Source organism: Chrysemys picta, chromosome 1 (genome assembly GCF_011386835.1).
Source record: "Chrysemys picta bellii isolate R12L10 chromosome 1, ASM1138683v2, whole genome shotgun sequence".
NCBI classification, from domain to species: Eukaryota; Metazoa; Chordata; order Testudines; family Emydidae; genus Chrysemys; species Chrysemys picta.
Window position 1 is genome coordinate 216810516 of NC_088791.1, and position 19118 is coordinate 216829633.

General features: G+C 41.7%; 1 protein-coding gene across 25 annotated transcripts in view; it reads left to right on the top strand.

Annotated features, from left to right (window-relative positions):
- Positions 1-19118, top strand: part of PHKA2 (phosphorylase kinase regulatory subunit alpha 2) — a 67962-nt gene that overhangs the window by 42133 nt on the left and 6711 nt on the right. For 9 of the 25 annotated variants that reach the window (XM_065580005.1, XM_065580016.1, XM_065580007.1 and 6 more), the window contains 6 exons: positions 454-532; positions 661-790; positions 5484-5585; positions 8342-8460; positions 16680-16853; positions 18775-18828. In XM_065580005.1, coding sequence (XP_065436077.1) covers positions 454-532; positions 661-790; positions 5484-5585; positions 8342-8460; positions 16680-16853; positions 18775-18828 — 658 coding nt within the window. Of the gene's footprint in view, positions 1-453; positions 533-660; positions 791-5483; positions 5586-8341; positions 8461-9582; positions 9613-10976; positions 11031-13122; positions 13198-16679; positions 16854-18774; positions 18829-19118 lie in introns of those variants that run through there. The other 16 variants (XM_005281565.5, XM_008170222.3, XM_008170221.4 and 13 more) reach the window with 5 other exon arrangements.

The following is a 19118-nucleotide window of genomic DNA, read 5'->3' on the forward strand; positions in this document are numbered from 1 at the left end:
ATTCGCCAGCAGGACTCTATGGGGCTGGCAGGAAGGAAGCGAAGGGGGGAGAAAGGAAAGGGAGGAGCCAAAGGCTGTGCGTCCCTGCATGCTGGAGAAGCGAGCTGTCCCCCAGGTTGCTAGTTTGGAGTGGTCTGTGAATAAAAGGCGGTGGGAGCTGACACTGTAAATAAAAGGCACTGGTGATTGCACCCAGAAGAAGTCTCTGGCTGATTTGTGGGCGCAGGGGTCCCATAGAGCGAGGGCAAACAGGAGGCCCTTGTTACAGTTTCCAAATTATTAACTGTTATTTTCAGAAGGAATCACGGGTCTGTAAGGTCTATAAAGCAAAGTTGTTTTGGTGCATTTTAAGTTAGACACTTCAAATTAAAACCTCTAAATCCAAACAGTTGACACATATAGAAAATAATAAGCACCATAAGCACTCCTAACTGTCTGGTTCACTTTCCTTAGCCCTCTGCCACCTGAAGAGTTGTCAAAGCTTATTTATGAAGCCAGTGGGCAAGACATCAGTATTGCAGTCCTTACCCAGGTATAAAACACGTGGAAGGAGTGGAGGTTTTTCATGCTGTACCTTCTGTTTCTTGTGTTGGCTGGTGCTGGCCAGAGTTATGATGAATGCCCCTGACTAGATATCCTTTGTTCATTTGCTCATGCCAGGAGATAGTGGTGTATTTGGCTATGTACGTCAGGTCACAGCCCAGCCTTTTTGCAGAGATGCTCAGACTCCGCATTGGACTAATAATTCAGGTGATGGCTACTGAGCTGCTTCGCAGTTTGAACTGTTCAGGTAAGTCCAATTGTACTGTAATACTGTAGTAAACAAATCTCCCTCCTCTCCCCACCCCCAATGATCAACATTTCAGTGACATAGGACAAGATAAATAATTTGCTTATTTTTAACATAGCCCTTTTCTTAAAATATCTCTATCAAAATTCTCCCTTCAATAAACACCGTAAAGAGACATTCTGAGGGGGAGAGGGGGTTTAAAACATTCTTGGGGGGGGGCTTTAAAAATCCTAATACAATAATTCTATTTTTAAACAGACTCCCAATTTTGTGTGTGTGGTTTTTAGCTTTTATTTTCCCAGGACAGCTCAGCTTAAACACCGTCTGTTTTTTTAATTAAATCCTTTATCCAACACACACAGTTACAAATTTTGAAAATAATCTGCATTCCTAGCATCCTTTTGACATAAAGAAATACCCACACTCCTTTTAAAAAGTGTCCTAGCTATTTAGACGTGTACATTGTCCTGCAGTACGGACTATGGGGGTGTGAATTGCAACGCACACTAGTGTGCTATGCTGTAACTCCCCCATGTGGATGGTGTGGGCACAAACTAAAAAGTTCCTAGTGTGTGTTAACTTAATCCTGTTTAATGAGGGCTATGTTAACATGAACTAGATATGTTTTAGTTCATGCCTGCAGTGTCCACATGGGGGGCCGGGGAGTTACAGCACAGTACACTAGTGTGCGCTGCAGTTCACAGACCCCGAAGTCCAAACTGCTGGGCTGTGTAGTCAAGCCCTTAGGCTGCCCTGACTAAGTCGCACTGAGGCCTGGTCTACAACTAAAACTTAAAAAGAACAGGAGTACTTGTGGCACCTTAGAGACTAACAAATTTATTTGAGCATAAGCTTTCGTGGGCTACAGCCTACTTCTTCGGATGCATGGAATGGAACACACAGCAAGAAGATATTTATACATACAGAGAACATGAAAAGGTGGGAGTAGCCATACCAACTGTAAGAGGCCAATCAACTGAGATGAGCTATCATCAGCAGGAGAGAAAAAAAACAACCTTTTGAAGTGATAATCGAGATGACCCATAGAAGGTGTGAGGATATTTTAACATGGGGAAATAGATTCAATTAGTGTAATGACCCAACCATTCCCAGTCTCTGTTCAAACCTAAGTTAATTGTATCTAATTTGCATATTAATTCAAGTTCAACAGTCTCTCTTTGGAGTCTGTTTTTGAAGTTTTTTGTTGTAAAATTGCCACCTTCAAGTCTGTCACTGAGTGGTTAGAGAGGTTGGTGTTCTCCCACTGGTTTTTGAATGTTATGATTCCTGATGTCAGATTTGTGTCCATTTATTCTTTTGCGTAGAGATTGTCCGGTTTGGCCAATGTACATGGCAGAGGGGCATTGCTGGCACATGGTGGCATATATCACTTTGGTAGATGTGCAGGTGAACGAGCCCCTAATGGCGTGGCTGATGTGATTAGGTCCTATGATGGTGTCACTTGAATAGATATGTGGACAGAATTGGCATCAGGCTTTGTTGCAAGGATAGGTTCCTGGGTTAGTGTTTGTTGTATGGTGTGCGGTTGCTGGTGAGTATTTGCTTCAGATTTGGGGGGGGGCTGTCTGTAAGCGAGAACTGGTCTGTCTCCCAAGATCTGTGAGAGTGAGGGAACATCTTTCAGGATAGGTTGTAGATCTTTGATGATGCGCTGGAGAGGATTTAGGTGGGCGCTGAAGGTGACGGCTAGTGGCGTTCTGTTGTTTTCTTTGTTGGGCCTGTCCTGTAGTAGGTGACTTCTGGGTACTCTTCTGGCTCTGTCAATCTGTTTTTTCACTTCAGCAGGTGGGTATTGTATTTTAAGAATGCTTGATAGCGATCTTGTAGGTGTTTGTCTCTGTCTGAGGGATTGGAGCAAAGGTGGTTGTATCTTAGAGCTTGGCTGTAGACAATGGATCGTGTGGTGTGTCCTGTATGGAAGCTGGAGGCATGCAGGTAAGTGTAGCGGTCAGTAGGTTTCCGGTATAGGGTGGTGTTTATGTGACCATCACTTATTAGCACTTATTAGTGACACCATCATAGGACCTAATCACATCAGCCACTCCATCAGGGGTTCGTTCACCTGCACATCTACCAAAGTGATATATGCCATCATGTGCCAGAAATGTCCCTCTGCCATATACATTGGCCAAACCGGACAGTCTCTACGCAAGAGAATAAATGGACACAAATCTGACATCAGGAATCATAACATTCAAAAACCAGTGGGAGAACACTTCAACCTCTCTAACCACTCAGTGACAGACTTGAAGGTGGCAATTTTACAACAAAAAAACTTCAAAAACAGACTCCAAAGAGAGACTGCTGAACTTGAATTAATATGCAAATTAGATACAATTAACTTAGGTTTGAACAGAGACTGGGAATGGTTGGGTCATTACACTAATTGAATCTATTTCCCCATGTTAAAATATCCTCACACCTTCTATGGGTCATCTTGATTATCACTTCAAAGGTTGCTTTTTTCTCTCTCTCCTGCTGATGATAGCTCATCTCAATTGATTGGCCTCTTACAGTTGGTATGGCTACTTCCAGCTTTTCATGTTCTCTGTATGTATAAATATCTTCTTTCTGTATGTTCCATTCTATGCATCCGATGAAGTGGGCTGTAGCCCACGAAAGCTTATGCTCAAATAAATTTGTTAGTCTCTAAGGTGCCACAAGTACTCCTGTTCTTTTTGTGGATACGGACTAACACAGCTGCTACTCTGAAAACTAAAACTTAGGTTGACCAATCTAAATTGCTCAGGGCTGTAAAAAATTTAATGCCCTGTGCTAATTAGTTAGGCCAATCTAACCCCACCGTAGACACCTCTAGGTCAACAGAAGAATTCTTCCATTGACCTGGCTATCACATCTTAAGGGGGTGGATTTATTACTTTCTGTAGCTGTAATAAGTGTCTACCCAAAAGCACTACAGTAATGTAGCTGTAGCACTTGTAATGTAGACACATCCTGACTTTCAATGAAATTTAGGCTTTAGTGTAGACACAGGCTATATCAGCAAAATTTGTGTCACTCAGCGGTGTGAATTAAGCTAAGCGCTTGTGTGGACAGTGCTATGTCATCGCTCATGGAGGTGGGTTTTTTTATGCTGACGGGAAAACTCTCTCCCATTGGCATAGAGTGTCTTCACCACACAGGCAGTGGTGCAGCTGTGCCGGTGCAGCTGCGCCATTGCAGCGCTGTATGTATAGACGTAGCTTTAGATGCTTTTGGAATTTCTACTTGAAGTGACTTTATATCAATTACAAAGTTAGAGGCATTCAGCCTTCCCCTAGATTTCTCTCCCACCCCTCCTCCCCCACCCACGCACACACATGCTGCAGTCCTACATATGCTTGACTATGGTAGAGTTAGTATCTAAATTTCTGAATATTGACATATTTTCTCTTTAATTTTATTTCCCTGACCTCCCAAAGGGGATATATAAGACCTGTTCTCACCTGTTACTCATATCCTACTGCAAATGGGAATTAAATAAATGAGCTGTACACAGCATAGCTAATACAGCTTCGAAGTTCATCACAGGAGGAAGCAGTGAAGCTAAAGGGAAATCCATGAACAATTGAAAGAGTCGTCAAACAGTAAAATTTAAAGGTGTTATAGTCCTGTTTAGCAGTAGGAGCAATTATCAGAAGTGATAAGAGTTAATTGGTACCAAATCATAATCAAATTTTGATGCTGATACTGAGTGAACATAGGGTCCGCCCAGATTTCTGTGTCCTAGGTGGTCTCAGTACCTGTGGCCCACTAAGTGAATCCTGTGTGGGAAGCTTCCAGTCAGCAGCAGCTGGTAGGCTTCCCAGTTTTTCCATCTTCTGGGCATGAATTCAGAGACCTTGCTACCCTCCCTGGCAAACTGGAGCCCCCTGATTAAAAAAAAAAATTACGTCTTGTGACCCAGTATTATACTTAGCCTGTATTTGGGAACCTGTGGGTTATTTCCATTAGGAAGAGTAACTGATGATGGAGTTAGGATTTTTTTTTTTATACAATCCTGTTTGTTTACAAAAAATATACAAACTCCTGTTTCCCAGAACACAGTAAGAATGGAAAAGCAGGAGATAGTTTCTTTGCTCAATGTTCCAAGCCTCTTTCCAGCCAGCACTCTGCCCAAAAGCTTTCTCTCACTTAACTTTTTCTTGGGGTCATGCTACGAATGCTTCTCTGGCCATCTCTGGGGCTTCCTTGCTGCCTTCTCTGGCTGCTTCTGTGGTGTTTCTCCCGCTTCTGTCTCTTACACGGACAGCTCCATCAATAATAAAAATATCCAGCCCTACGCATTTGCAATCAATCCTCAGGAAAATTTCTCTGTCCACATAGTTCAGATTCCTGACCAGCAGCCTTGAATGTGGCCTGTGTTTTGGGTGGTGGCTCCTATTGTTTCAGCTATTTTCTTTCATAAAGGAGCCTTAACTCTTTCTTACATCTATCCTGATGAAGGATAGCTGTTATACCCACTAGCTTCTATGAGGTTTTGCCCAAACCCTAGTACAAATAATAATTAGGGTTCCTTTTATGAAGATTACCTCTTTAGGGTTTGTCAACTACTTTTTGCTTTTTTTAAAAAAAATAAGCAAGTATTAATAACAGACCATAACTAGGAATTAACCCTGTTTTCCTAGAAAAACTACAATATGAATGACCTAGTATAGTATTTTTTCACTAGGTGAAGAAGCCTCAGAAAGTTTAATGAATCTAAGCCCCTTTGATATGAAAAATCTCCTGCACCATATTTTGAGTGGGAAAGAGTTTGGCGTTGAAAGAAGCAGTAAGTTGTCTATTTGGTTGCTTGAATGTATTCTAACTTGTGCATGTATATATTGAGCAAGAGCTATTTAGATGCAGAGTTTATTTTAAGTTTTATAAGCAGCAATCTCCTCTTTAGAAATGTTTGCTGCAGAGATCCCGATTATGTATGAAACACAAGGGTTTAATATCCAAAAACAAACATGCCTGTTATTTTCAGTACCCCAAGTATTATTTTGAACTATAGAATTTTTAATATAGCAATATTGTAAAACCATATAATCATTTTTGGACACATCTGTGGAAATAAGTGATCTTTCCAGACAGGAGGAATACAGTAAGAATTGTAGTGAGATTGCATCAAGCATTTTTATATGTACAAAGAGTGGTCTGTTTATAACCTATCTTGCCCCTCAACATGTGTATCAGCCAGGTGACATACTTTATCATGGCAGAGATAGTTTCATTGTTCTGTCATCTCTTCATTTTTGAATGCAGAGTAATCCTTAAAATGTAAACTGTTCTAGGATTGGGCTTTGGTGTGGTCATACAGCCCCTGCCACGTTGTTGTGCGGGGGACAGATGCATGGTGTCTCAGTGGGAGCTTTGGGAGACATTGTATTAGATTTAGGCATGGAAGGCCAGATTCCCAAATGGTGTAAATGAATGAACATCTGGAAGTGTGAGCCAGAGCAACTCCTGTCTTACACCCTTTTACAGGGCACAGTATGTGCTCCCCACTCAGTATAGATCCAACTGTGCAGGATGTTACAGATGAGGAGGGGCATGGCCCTCTCCCCTCCACCTGTTTAGGGTAGACTGCGGTTGCTGTCAGGACTAGCCAGGATCACTCTGAGCACAAGGACTAGGTTTGTGTCTGGTCTCTGTGTTAGGGTTACCATATTTCAGCAAGCAAAAAAGAGGACGGGAGGAGCCCCGCCCTAGCCCCGCCCCTGCCCCTCCCACTTCCCGCCCCCCCAGAACCCCCAACCCTCCCCCCATTCCTTGTCCCCTGACTGCCCCCTCCTGGGACCCCTGCCCCTAACTGCCCCCCAGGACTCCACTCCCTATCTAAGCCTTCCTGCCTCTTGTCCCCTGACTGCCCCAACCCTTATCCACACCCCCACCCCCAGACAGACCCCTGGGACTCCCACGCCCCATCCAACCACTCCCCACCCCCTGACAGCCCCCCCAGAACTCCCAACCCATCTAAACCCCTCTGCTCCCTGTCCCCTGACTGCTCCGATCCCTCTCCCCACTCTTGCCCCCTGACAGCTCCCCCCCAGAACTCCCAGCCCCCCACCCCCCCGCTCCTTGTCCCCTGACTGCCCCCTCCTGGGACCCCTGCTCCTAACTGCCATCCAGAACCCCACCCCCTACCTAAGACTCCCTGTGCCTTGTCCTCCCAACTGCCCCCCAGGACCCTACCCCCTACCTGTACCCTGACTGCCCAAAACTTTCTCCACTCCCCCCAAAAAGCCCCCCCCCATTTCTTGACTGCCCCCTCCAGAACCTCCCTGCCCCTTCTCCTGCCCCCTGGCCCCCTTACCCTGCTGCTCAGAACAGGGTGTTGGGCTCTGTGCGAGCCGAGCCGGACACGTGGCTGCGCTCCCTAGCACAACAGAACCCGGTCCCTGGCCCTGCACAGTGCTGCTGGACCGGGCTGCAGGGGAGAGCTGCCGGCTCAGAATGCAGGGCGGATCCGGCTCCTCTACAGCTGCTCCGGAGTCCAGCCCGGGACTTTCCTGCAGCCCTCCCAGCTGCTCGCTCTGCTCTGCTGGGGGAGGGGGGAAATCCCGGACATTTTGAGTGCTTTACAAATTCCCCCCGGACGCTATTTTTAGAACAAAAAGGAGGACATGTCCGGGTAAATCCGGACGAATGGTAACCCTACTCTGTGTAGGGGCACAAAAATGAGAAGCTCCTTGTGCCGTGTACCTAAATAAGGCCAGATACAATGTTTAGTGTTGGTTGATTTCACTTATGTGCGCACAGATGATAATTAAGGCTCATTATTAAACTTAAAACATAGATGTGGGTCTGAAACTGGGAGCTGGTGAAAATGCTTGTGAATGGCAAATATTTATAGATGCTAGATGCTATAGTGTTTCCATCATTTGTTCTGGGCATGTAATGGACATTGACAAAGCAGAGCTCTGTCTCCTTCCTACCTAACGACCATTTTTGAAGGTTCATCCTTTCACAGGTCTGCAAATCATGTTAAGTAACTGCACATCAAATTGTTTTAAAATATATATGAATACAGAAAACATTGTGCACTAAAATTAGGCCATGTCAAGTTCTCAGTGATACGCAGACAGACTTTTAAAATGAGAATGTCTAATGTGACCAGGGTTGAAGGATATTGAGAACAAAAACATCTGGCCTGTCTAAACTTCAAAGGACATATCGATAGTCCCAGGAATTCCTGGCTCCTAAATCCATATTTAGGCCAAAATATTTGGAAGGGTTGAGCACTCAAAAAACCCCATTGAAGACATTGGGAGCTGCAGATTCCCACTAGCTTTGAAAATTGGGCCAAAAATATTTAAATGTCTAAATATGGATTTAGAAACCCAACTTTAGGCCATTCTGATTTGAAAGTTTGACTTATGCTTTTAATATTATTGGAAGTAAAGAGATATCATGGAAAGTGCATAGTCCTGAGATACAAGGTGTTTTTCCTTTAATTTCTACATACAGTTTTAAGTTGTATTCTTATTACTACTTAAACATAGCTACGTTTAATCTAGAAAAATGCCTTTTTTCTTTCTTTAGTGCGGCCTCTAGATTCCTCTACCTCCAGCCCTGCAATTTCTATTCATGAAGTGGGGCACACTGGAGCAACTAAAACAGAAAGAAGTGGCATTACTAGACTGAAGAGTGAAATGAAACAGGTGGGAGGATCTCCTTTTCTGTGCATTCTTTAAGCAGCACAGGATTTATGAAAGTCATGTTTTAAACTCAGGAGACAAAACTGATTTTTTGTTTGTTTTATCTAGCCCCTATTACATTCATGGTAAATTGCAAACTTTTCCTATCTGCTTTATTATTTGAAGTAGTAGTGGCTGTTTAAAAAAAAAAAAAAAAAAAAAGGGCGGGGGGGGGGGGGAGGCAGGAGGTAAGGAAATCAAATTTTTTTCCAAACCATTTTCCTTTTTGGTTTTAATTTAAAATTCTTAAATTAGCACATTTCAACCAGCTCCTGGTTTGAAGCATTAAGGGCACCTGACAGACCAAGTTCCCATCATTCTTTCTTAGGTAAAGATTCCATTCGCATCAAAGTAAAGATTTGGCTCAAACAGTATTCATGCTTGTATTTTACACCTCTGTTTTTTCTGGCATACAAATCTTTAATGTCTCAGGTAAAGAATGTCTCAGGTAAAGAACTCTGTTTACTTTAGCAAATGGTAGGTTGGGAGGCAAACAAAGAGGCGTTTTCTTATCTCAGTAGGCAGAGGGATTGGTGAGCTACCTCCCCATTAATGCAGTAACATATGTACTGTATAAATAAGATACCAAGACAGCTGGAGGAGTTTTTCTATGCAGATTACTAGATGCAAACATCTTTTCTGGGAACAGCACATTCAATTCTTATTTACTTTGGCATGTAAATGTAATTCTTAAACCAAAACAAATTTGTCTAATGATTTGGCCTAAATAAATAAGTCCTGATTTAATTTCTGAGTATAGCCTCATCCTGCACTGAGATCTGCAAGCAGGGATCTTTACTCTCCTCCCTCGCCTCCCCCATCCCCCCTGAGTCCCTCCATGCAGATGTAAAGATACACTCAGAAAAGAAATCTTAGATCCATTTTTCATGTGTTTCTGCATAGGAGGGACAAGAGTCACTATCCAATGAGACCACTGGGACTCTTTTTGCTAATACGTTTTCTCATGCAGCAAGTGAGCATATGGGAAGATACAATAGAGAACACAAACCAGATTGTTTTTAAACTGTTTTAGGTTATTTTTGTACATTTGTTTAAATTAATTGCATAACTAATTTTTGATTCCAGATGAATAGGAGGTCATCTGCTGATGAAAAGGTGAAATAAATCTATATGTTCATAAGAATGCATGTTTTCCTCCCTCACTACTGAATTACGTACACTTGTCCTAGAACTAAGGGAACTAAGAGGCTTTTTGTACGCTGTGAATATAGAACACTTTAACATTCAATGATCTAATTAATATGGTGCAGTTTTGCCTGTGCTACTGCTGCTAGTTTGTTGTTGTGAGCAGAATGACCTATGTTCCAGTCTCTCCAGAGGTCTAGCAATTTATATCAAATTTAGAGTGTGGATATCAGTCACATGGCAAGTTGTGAATATCTGAGTTAATTTCCTTTCAAGTAGAGAACACATTATAATGTCCTGCCTTTTAGAATACCTGACTGGCCATTAGATGGCAGCATTATATTGTTCTACATAGAGATGTAGCACAGTTGCAACTTTCTTTAGAAATTTAAAGGTGGGAAAATGTTTCTGAGATTAGTCACTTTAGAAGGAGAGGTGCTATTTCTGCACAGAAAAGGAGTTGCGTGGCTTCTTTCCTGCTGAGGAGAGTTGACCTTTTTCCATTCATGTTGATTCCCAGTAGGTTTTGTTGAGCCATCAGGAATATTCAACCTTTTGTATCGGGGGGGGAAAAAACCCAACTCTTAAAGACATCAGTTTGACGGTGAACATTTTGATTGTTTTGACCTCAGACTGTTTCTATATTGGAGCTGATTTTCAAATGTGCTTAGCACCTCCAGCTCCAATTATTGATTTCTTTGGGTGTTCCATACTTCTGAAAATCAGTCCCAGTACTTTTACAGCTTATCTGAATCATTATTGTTTAATCAAAAAGAAAGCTATTAAGAATACCCTTAGGTGCTAACCAGCATCTAATCATTTCTCTTGGAAAACTGCCTCAGTAGTTTTGCTAAGTATTACCGGCCTGGCTAACAACCTGCATGATTTGATAGCATGGTATAACTTTCTTTCTAGCACTAATATAAGGTAAGGGATGCTGAAGAGAAAATGTAAGCTGGCAATATTGACCATGCATCATGTGGATGCAGCTGCATTCTTTTTTAATCTCATTTGGGTTTTTATGTCTTCGTGCTCTCTGAGGTAGATTCTGTGGAAAGCTTGTGATAGCGTAGTAAGAGATTAATGTAAAACACTGAAGATCCTTAAACATAAAGGGTCTAATTGTGATTTCACTTTAATGTAAATCAGGAGTAACTTCCCTGATTTCAATGAAATTGTATCAGTGTGAGAGCCCATTTTGACCCAAAGAATGGTTCTCTCTTAAGTAAATGAGTTTAATTTTTATTGCACATTTGTTCCTTTTCATGCATGTGTCACTTCATCTTGTTTGTCTTGTCATGACTGACTGACTTTTTTTTATTTCTGTTTTGTAGTTCTTTTATGGGGGCCATTCCATGTCCAGCAGCATGCATGCTTCCAGGTTCACGGTAAAATACCATTCAGAAATTTGCAGTCTGTTTCCTTTCTCCCTCTGCAGGGAGTCTAAACATAACTTGCAGCTTTTCTTATGTGAAATGTATGTGGGTTTTTTTTTAAACCCTAGCTTTTTGTTTCATTCACCTTCATGGAGAGCCAGTTCTTATTTCTGGTTTTTTATAACAGAAATCTTATTTTCCACATTCTTCTAAATTTTCAGTGTTATGATGGATTTAGCTACTTGACTAGGAGCTGCGTGGCTAAATCCTGTGCAGCCCATTTAATGGTAATGTGGAAATATAAGTTTAACCCAATTTATTCTCAGGGGGGTTTTTAGTTATATAAATTTTGAATTCATAGGAGGAAAGAGATAATAGTGCTGGTTAGAGCAAAGTGTGGGCCAGTTTCCACATATTGTAATATCTTACCCTTCTATTCCACCCCTGTTGGGATAAAACTGAGGAGTAATTTTGCCTACTAGGGATGTGGATGAAATTCCCTTCAAATTCACTTTTTCTTCTCGATCTAAATAAGAGTTTGAAATTAGGCCTGCCTTTTCATTTGAAGGATAAAGCATATTAATTCATTGTGTCAGCTGCTCCTTCACTCCCAAACTCTCCCAGTCTGCATAGACAAATAGCCATACAAGTAAAATGACAAATGTCCAATGTTAGCTATCTTAGCTGGTAGGATAACAATTAACACAGGGCCTACCTGTACTGCACCCAAAGACCGATTGGCTTCACTGTGAAGGCGAGTACATAGGTGCTGGAACTAGGGGTGCTGGGGCTGCTGCCACACCTCCTGGCTTGAAGTGGTTTCCATCATGTTGTACAGGGTTTACAGTTTGGATCAACATCTCTCAGCACCTCCACTATACAAATTTTTCCAGCACCGCTGGTCGAGTACAGTTAAAATCTTTTCATAGATTCATAGATTCATAGATTCTAGGACTGGAAGGGACCTCGAGAGGTCATCGAGTCCAGTCCCCTGCCCGCATGGCAGGACCAAATACCGTCTTGACCATCTTCAATATTAGTAGCTGAAAGGTTTCACTTTTATGGGCTCCTAATTCATATCCTCAAGGATAACTTTGCAAGATCTTTAGTTTGTTTTAATACTCAAAAAATAGAATGTTTCTTCATTTCCAAATAACTCTCAAACGTGACCAACTAGCCTTAATAACTTGCTGCACTTTGAACCAAGTGCTGTACACGCTGGGTGCAAGACATCCCTTTTCAGTGGGTTTGCACCAGATGTAGGCACCATTTACGACCTGGGAGGTTAAATGGTACATAGGATTTGGGCTGGCCACTGTGGATATGGATAAATATCACCCATTCTGAATATTGACAAAGATTACTGGTCCAAATCCTGGTCCAGTACAAGAAGATGAATTTAAACCCATGGCTTTTATTAGTGTGACTTTCTTCAGCCAGCCAGCCATCTTTCTTCAAGGCCTTTAATGGAGAGATCTTCAGCAACTTCTGCTCCAACTAGGCTCTCACTCTTGAGAGAAGGGAGCTCTTGTCCCCTTCCCACCATGCCTTGCTCTAGTAACCTGCAGTTCCCAGATGCCCTGTCTGCTTCAGGCCCTCAAATTCCCATCATGCCGCAGTGGACAGCAGAAACCTGAAACTGGGCAATGCTAGACCTTTCAGTGTCTTAAAGGGACAATAAACTCCATTACTCCCACACTCACCCACCCCTTGTGGTTTTGGCCAGTGGATCCATGTGTGCACAGACCCACAGTGCATGTTACGCCTCCCAAACCCCATGGATATTGTACAATGTACCATCTCAAAACACTTTTCTGACACAGGCCATGTACCTCTTTGTGGTTTCTCCCTGGCCTGCCTGGTTCCTGCACAGTAGGTGTGTTACTTTTTAGTCCTTCTGCACCAATGCAAAGAGGGACAGAATTTGGCCCATATTCTCAGTGCACTTGATTCAAATGTAGTGAGTTATTAAATGAGATCTGGATAAACTGCTTAGTCAAAACAGGGACAAATGAAAGAAGTGTCTATGCACACAGTAATTACTTCAGCACTGGCACTTCTGCTGAACTCCTTCATTACTTAACTGTCATCTCTGCTGAATTAGAGAAAGAAAGCTTGACTGTGCATCAGTCAGGATGCTGTACAAAGAAAATGAACATACTGCATCAAACCAGCAAAGGTAAGCTGGTTTGGGTTTTTTTGCATTAGAAAGAAAAGCCATTGAGTAGGTATATCGCGTTTTAGAATTCACGTCTGTAGTTTTCTAGCATTCTGATCCTGCAGACCTTACTCTGGCTAAACTTCCACAATCTTCAGTAGCAGTTTCCTTTGAGAAAGGACTGGTGGGATCAGGCTGTCAGTGAGCTCCTCTCTAGGCAGTACTCCAGGCGCAGTTATGCCTGGCCCTGCATGGGTGTGCAAGAGTGGGCAAGGAGCCTTTCCTACTTTAATACAGAACTGGGCGCAATCCAGTTGACTAGAAGGTTTATGCAAGTCTAGAGCCACAGCTAGTGCAAGACTTTTCCCTCTTTGCACAGGACAACAAAGCTGGTTATATGCATGTGCATCACATAGCATAGTCACTCTATGCTCTTTTTTGGGCACAATACATTCAGAAATTCTTGCAATAGTCTCTGCATCACTCCCAATCACCACTGCTCCCTAAAAGGCACTAATTTAGCCCTGAGAGTGTTTAAACAGATGAACTGTGGAAGTTGTCCACACTAGCAAGAAATCCCACTTTAATCTATACACGCTATTCTGGTCATGGAACAGAGCCTGCCTCTTAAGTATTTCCAAGTTAGATTCAAAAGGAAAGTCCTCTGAAATATGAAGATGTCTTTTAAGTCATTAAACTTAGATTTTACATAATTGTCTTTTGCTCTAACAAGCTCATTTGTCCAGTTGGTTGACTTGAAAATATTTGTGTAAGCACCAACAGTATAAATCAGCTCTCTTGGTCTAGCAGCAGGAGCCCAGCTATGAAAAGTTGCTTCTTCCTTCCCAAAAAATGGGAGGGACTGCTATTGTTACTTTGATTCCCCCTTTAAGACAAGGGGATACCCTCTAAAGCCCCAACCCCCAGATTGAGTACCACGAAGGATATTTGTAAGCAAGGGGAGAGACGCTTGCTTCTCTGTAAAAATCCGAGGAAGATGGGAACATTGCCCAGGAGTCCTATAGTTTAGGAGGATTGAATGATTCATGTATTATAAAAAGATTCCAGGATTGCCAGGCTGAGTCAGTGTGAAGCAATGGAAGAAACTACAAGCAGGGTTGAGAGTTGTTGTTGTTTAGAATGTCACTAGGTTCAATCCCCACTGGGTTCCATGAGAACAAGATGGAATGTTGGCATCCAAAGGTTCTATGGCAGTTAGAATGTGAGAGTTGAGCAGAGGAGGTGGGAGTAACAGCTACACGGACTAACGAAAAGGGGGTGGTGCCTCCAGCCAGGGGGCAGCTCTGAGTATAAACTTTGGGGAACAAGTACAAACAGCAACATGGCTCATTACAACACACAGTGCATGAAACAATAGCCCCTCAATATTACCTACCTATGTGTCTTCACTATCTGATTTCCTATTCACTAATACACGCTGCTTTATGGTGTTAACATGTTTACTGCTGTGGTGTTTTGTGTGTGTTTCCTGCTGTGGTGTTCGGCAGAATAGTACACAAATGTACTGGTGTGAAGGGCTGCCACAAGTACTAAAATAATCTGATTCCAAGCTGTACAGAATTGGGCACAAGTGTAAACAGTCCCCATGTGTATCGCAATATGATGGCACTGTTACCAGGACCACTCTGAGCTTTGACCACCTAATGCCAGGAAAGCAAGCTACCTGCGCTGGCCATAGAGAGGCTAAAAGAAGGAAAATGCTATGGGAAAATAATCAGATAGAGAGCAAAGGTGGTGGTTTACTTGGCCTAAATACCATACCCATATGACAGCACTGGCTTTCATCTACTGATAGTGTATGTGTGATTTATTGAGTAGTCCCATGTATCAAAATATGGGCCCTTGTCTCTCTCAACCTATGATGCCCTTTGCAGTGCATTCCTTTAAATGGGTGGCTTTTGCTTCCCCAGTCTGTGGACTGGCTGCTGAAGAATGCCAGAGCCATTCTTATGCAAGAAGGAATGAGGGCTTCTAATGCAGAACACATGTGATTTCCACTGACCCTGGAAATAAGAATTTAATGATGATGGTGCCCCAACTTTACAGATAACAAAGAGCAGTAATCTGTTTGCCCAATTTGCTCATGATCAAGCCTGAAAGAGTAAATAACAGTGAAATCAAGAGCAATAATGACAGCATTCAGGATATAAGTCTGACATGTGGAGAGATGTAATATCTTAGGGGTTGGCAACGTTTGGCACGTGGCTTGCCAGGGTAAGCACCCTGGCGGGCTGGGCCAGTTTATTTACCTGCTGACCCCTGTAGCTTCTTGCAAAAGTGCCTTCCTGAAATTATGGACCCATCATTTGTCTTAAAACACAACTGCAGATCCTGTAATCTCTTTCACACTGAAGGCTGTGGTGCAAAGAATTTATAAGGTCTGCAGACATGCTTGGCAGAGCTGGTAAGTTCCACAAACCAAATAAACTCCTGTTCAAGGAAGTTATACACTCAGCTGGCAAGACCAGTAGAATTTTTAAAATTCCAGGAAAGGTCTGATGGGGGAAATGCCATTTCTGCTCCTTATGTCTCCCAGGGATTACTGAGATAGTCCAATGGAAGGTCTCCTCAATGGGGTATGAGGCCATTCCTTTGCTTAGCTCTAGTAGATAGCCGCAAAAGAAATCTGTATCTGGGTATCAGGAAACTGGAAAAAGTCCAAGTTAGGATAGTTGTCCCATATACTGCACTAGAGGGGGCAGAGAAGCAATCCAGATATTTGTCAGATGGACAGATTAACAATCATCCCTTGACCATGGATGGCTGGATCCCTCTCCATACACATATACTATGCAGTGTGAGCAAACAAATCTACTAATCTGTTCTGTTTAGTTTAACCACTTTTGCATGCCTGTGACCTTTTCATAGTATACCTTAAAACCACCATTGAGCTTACAACATATTTACAAAAAAGTTACTATTCCTTCCCACTACTTTTAGCACTAAAGTTTACCTCTAGCCAAATCCCCAATATATATTTTGATCTCAAGCTAAGGAGAGTCCAGCCTGTTTAGTTTTTGAATGGGAGAGCAAGGGGAAAATAGTCAGTGCTGCCAAGTCAGAAGTGAGGCATTTGTTCCCAAATTTAAGTACTTTAACAGCAGTGCCATTTAGAATTAGGATTCAGTCTGTGTGGTTGCTCTGTCAAGTAAAGACATCCCCTCCCCCCACCCCAACCATGACAGAAGACTTTTCTAAAATCACGTTATTAATTGGGTCAGATGAAGCTGCAAAGTCAAGCTGATTTTGTTTTGCTGACTGCTCATTTGTTCATTTTGAAATTGAGGCAAATAAGTAAAATGTGAAGAGATTCGTTGTGAAAGAAAAACGTTTACCTTTTCCTGTCAAAGTCTTCAAAAGAAATCAGTCAATATTCACCAAAAACTGCATTGAATTGAAACTGTAACAGAGTGGTGTAACATGCAAGAGTGGGTGCTCTCATGTTAACCTGTTGTAGTTACTAAATGGTCTGTCTCTTGCAGAGGGGCAGTATTCCATCATCTCCCACTAGGACTTCATCTCCTACAGGGTCTACTGTAAATGACATCAGCTGGGGTGATCGCCAAGGGCAATGGCTCCGCAGAAGAAGGCTTGATGGTGCCATTAACAGAGTTCCTGTAGGGTTCTATCAAAAAGTATGGAAAATCCTTCAGAAGGTAAGTTAATAGTAGTAGAGGGTGTACAGTATCTTGGGAGGCTGGTATTTCAGATGGAATATTACTGTGGTCAGGAAAAACTATAATACTTTGTGGAATATGTCTGACTAATACACAAGAGCTCCATTCACATGTGCTCATAAATCAGTTTGTCAATGTATTTCCTCTGAAAACCAGCACTAAACTGCAAACGAATGATTAAATTCTACAGTTTCACATTGTTCCCCATCTTCAACAGGTCATGAAGGGCTCATAATCTGCACATCCTCAATTCAAGAAGATAAGTTGGTAGAATAGGAAGGGTTAAATAAGAAGCTATGTTTCTTTAAAATGTCTGAGTTCTACTGCTGGATTTCATAAAAGCTATACTATTTTTAAAACCAATTTTTAGTTTGCTCTACTGTCACTGAAAATAATCCCTGAAGTTGCTCCTGAGTTTAGTAATATGGTGCAGTAGCTGAACTTGAGAATGATTTAAGAAACAGGGGAACATGAATTCCAGTTGACTTCAATGAGATTATTCACTTGCTTTTGTGTATTGCTGGATTAGGGCCAGAGTGTTCAGCACCCAGCAGCATTGAGCCGTATTGAGTACTAAAATGGAGGTAGGAATATATGCCATGAGTCTAGATAGCTCACAGTTGTGCAATTCAAAGCAACACTCTAAAATACAGGCTTAACTGATGCCAGCAAAGACACAAGTCTTCTGTGAATTCATCCACTAGGTTTATTAAAGGGACACTGCCAACTTAAATTGCCTTTGTCTGAAATGTACCATTTTTACAAAGAATACCTAAAGTAGTTAAAACTGACAGATCAGAGGAAAAACTGTTCAAGTTTTCCTTATGGATGACATCATTTTTTATAATCAGTGTCACAGTTTCCCATGAATAGTCAGTCAGTTTCCCTTGTTGTTTGAGTGACTTCTACACAGCGACCATGGAAAGGAAAAACATTTAAAAGATAGCAAACTACAATTGTAAAATGACTGAGGTCGTACTTAATTTGCAATATGGTGGAAATTGCGGATTTGACAATATTAGGCTTCCACCATCATTTTCATTTTAATTAGCTCACTTTCCTGAACTACTGTACGTGTAAGGTGGTTTTTGGGTTTTGTTTGTTTGTTTGTTTGTTTGTTTTGGAGAATCAAATAGAATTTTATTTAGTCAAATTCAGCCTATAGTTTCCTTTGCTCATTATCATCCAGTTGTTATTAAAATCCCTTTGGACAATTCTTAATACCTCTCCCTCCTTGGTGTTTTCAGACTTTAGATGCCTAGATGACCATCATGCCCTGGTCATGCCTTAGCCAAGCTACATGTATTTAGTTTAAAAAAAACTCTTTCCTCATATGCCAATTTGTCTAGCTCCTCTGTAGTTTTTGTTGCCCATTTTGAATGGCATCTTTCATTTACTGATATTCTATTCTGGTGCTCCAAGTCATATATCCTAAACTAAGTGGTGTTTGACCCTAGAGCAAGAGAGAGGGATCTTCACTTTCCTGGTCCATAGCAATGCTTCTCTGTTGGTGGGCTTATAGTTTTTTTACCCTCCCCTAATTGTCCTTTTGTATTGCAAGCTCATATCTAATTTGCTGTACTTTCACCTTTAGATGTCTCCTGCTGTTACTGCTTTCCAAGTACCTCCCTCCCACTGAACAGTTGTGTTTCAGCTTAAGTGTGGCATAGGGTTATTTATAGCATCCAGTCTTTCTCTCCAATAGTTTTCTTGTCATAATGAACATTTTGGGACAAATGAAATAACATTTTTATATGGGTTCACTGTTTTTAAAACGTGTCAGACATCAGAACAGCTTTTCCAGGAAGAATTTAAAACTCAAAAGGAATACAAGATTCCAGATATACTTTTAAGGATTGTGTTTTTAATCAACACTGATTTTTTTAAATTTTTTTTTTAGTGCCATGGCCTGTCCATTGATGGCTATGTCCTTCCTTCTTCAACTACAAGAGAGGTATAGTAAATAATAATATTAATGGGGTCTTTCCACGATTTTATGATAAGTTGTATGACTCAAGCACACGATGTAACAGGATCATTGGAGAAAACGTTTTGTTTTAAAACATTTAAAATCTAAGCTTACAATGGAAGTTTTACAGTTTGAATCTTAACTAATAGTTCTGCTGAATGTATGAGTGACGGATGCTGTAGGGCAGATTTTAATCTGAGATCCATGATGTTCACAGATGCAAGTCTTAAAAATACTAGGCTTTCCCACGACCACATAAGATTATATTTAGAACA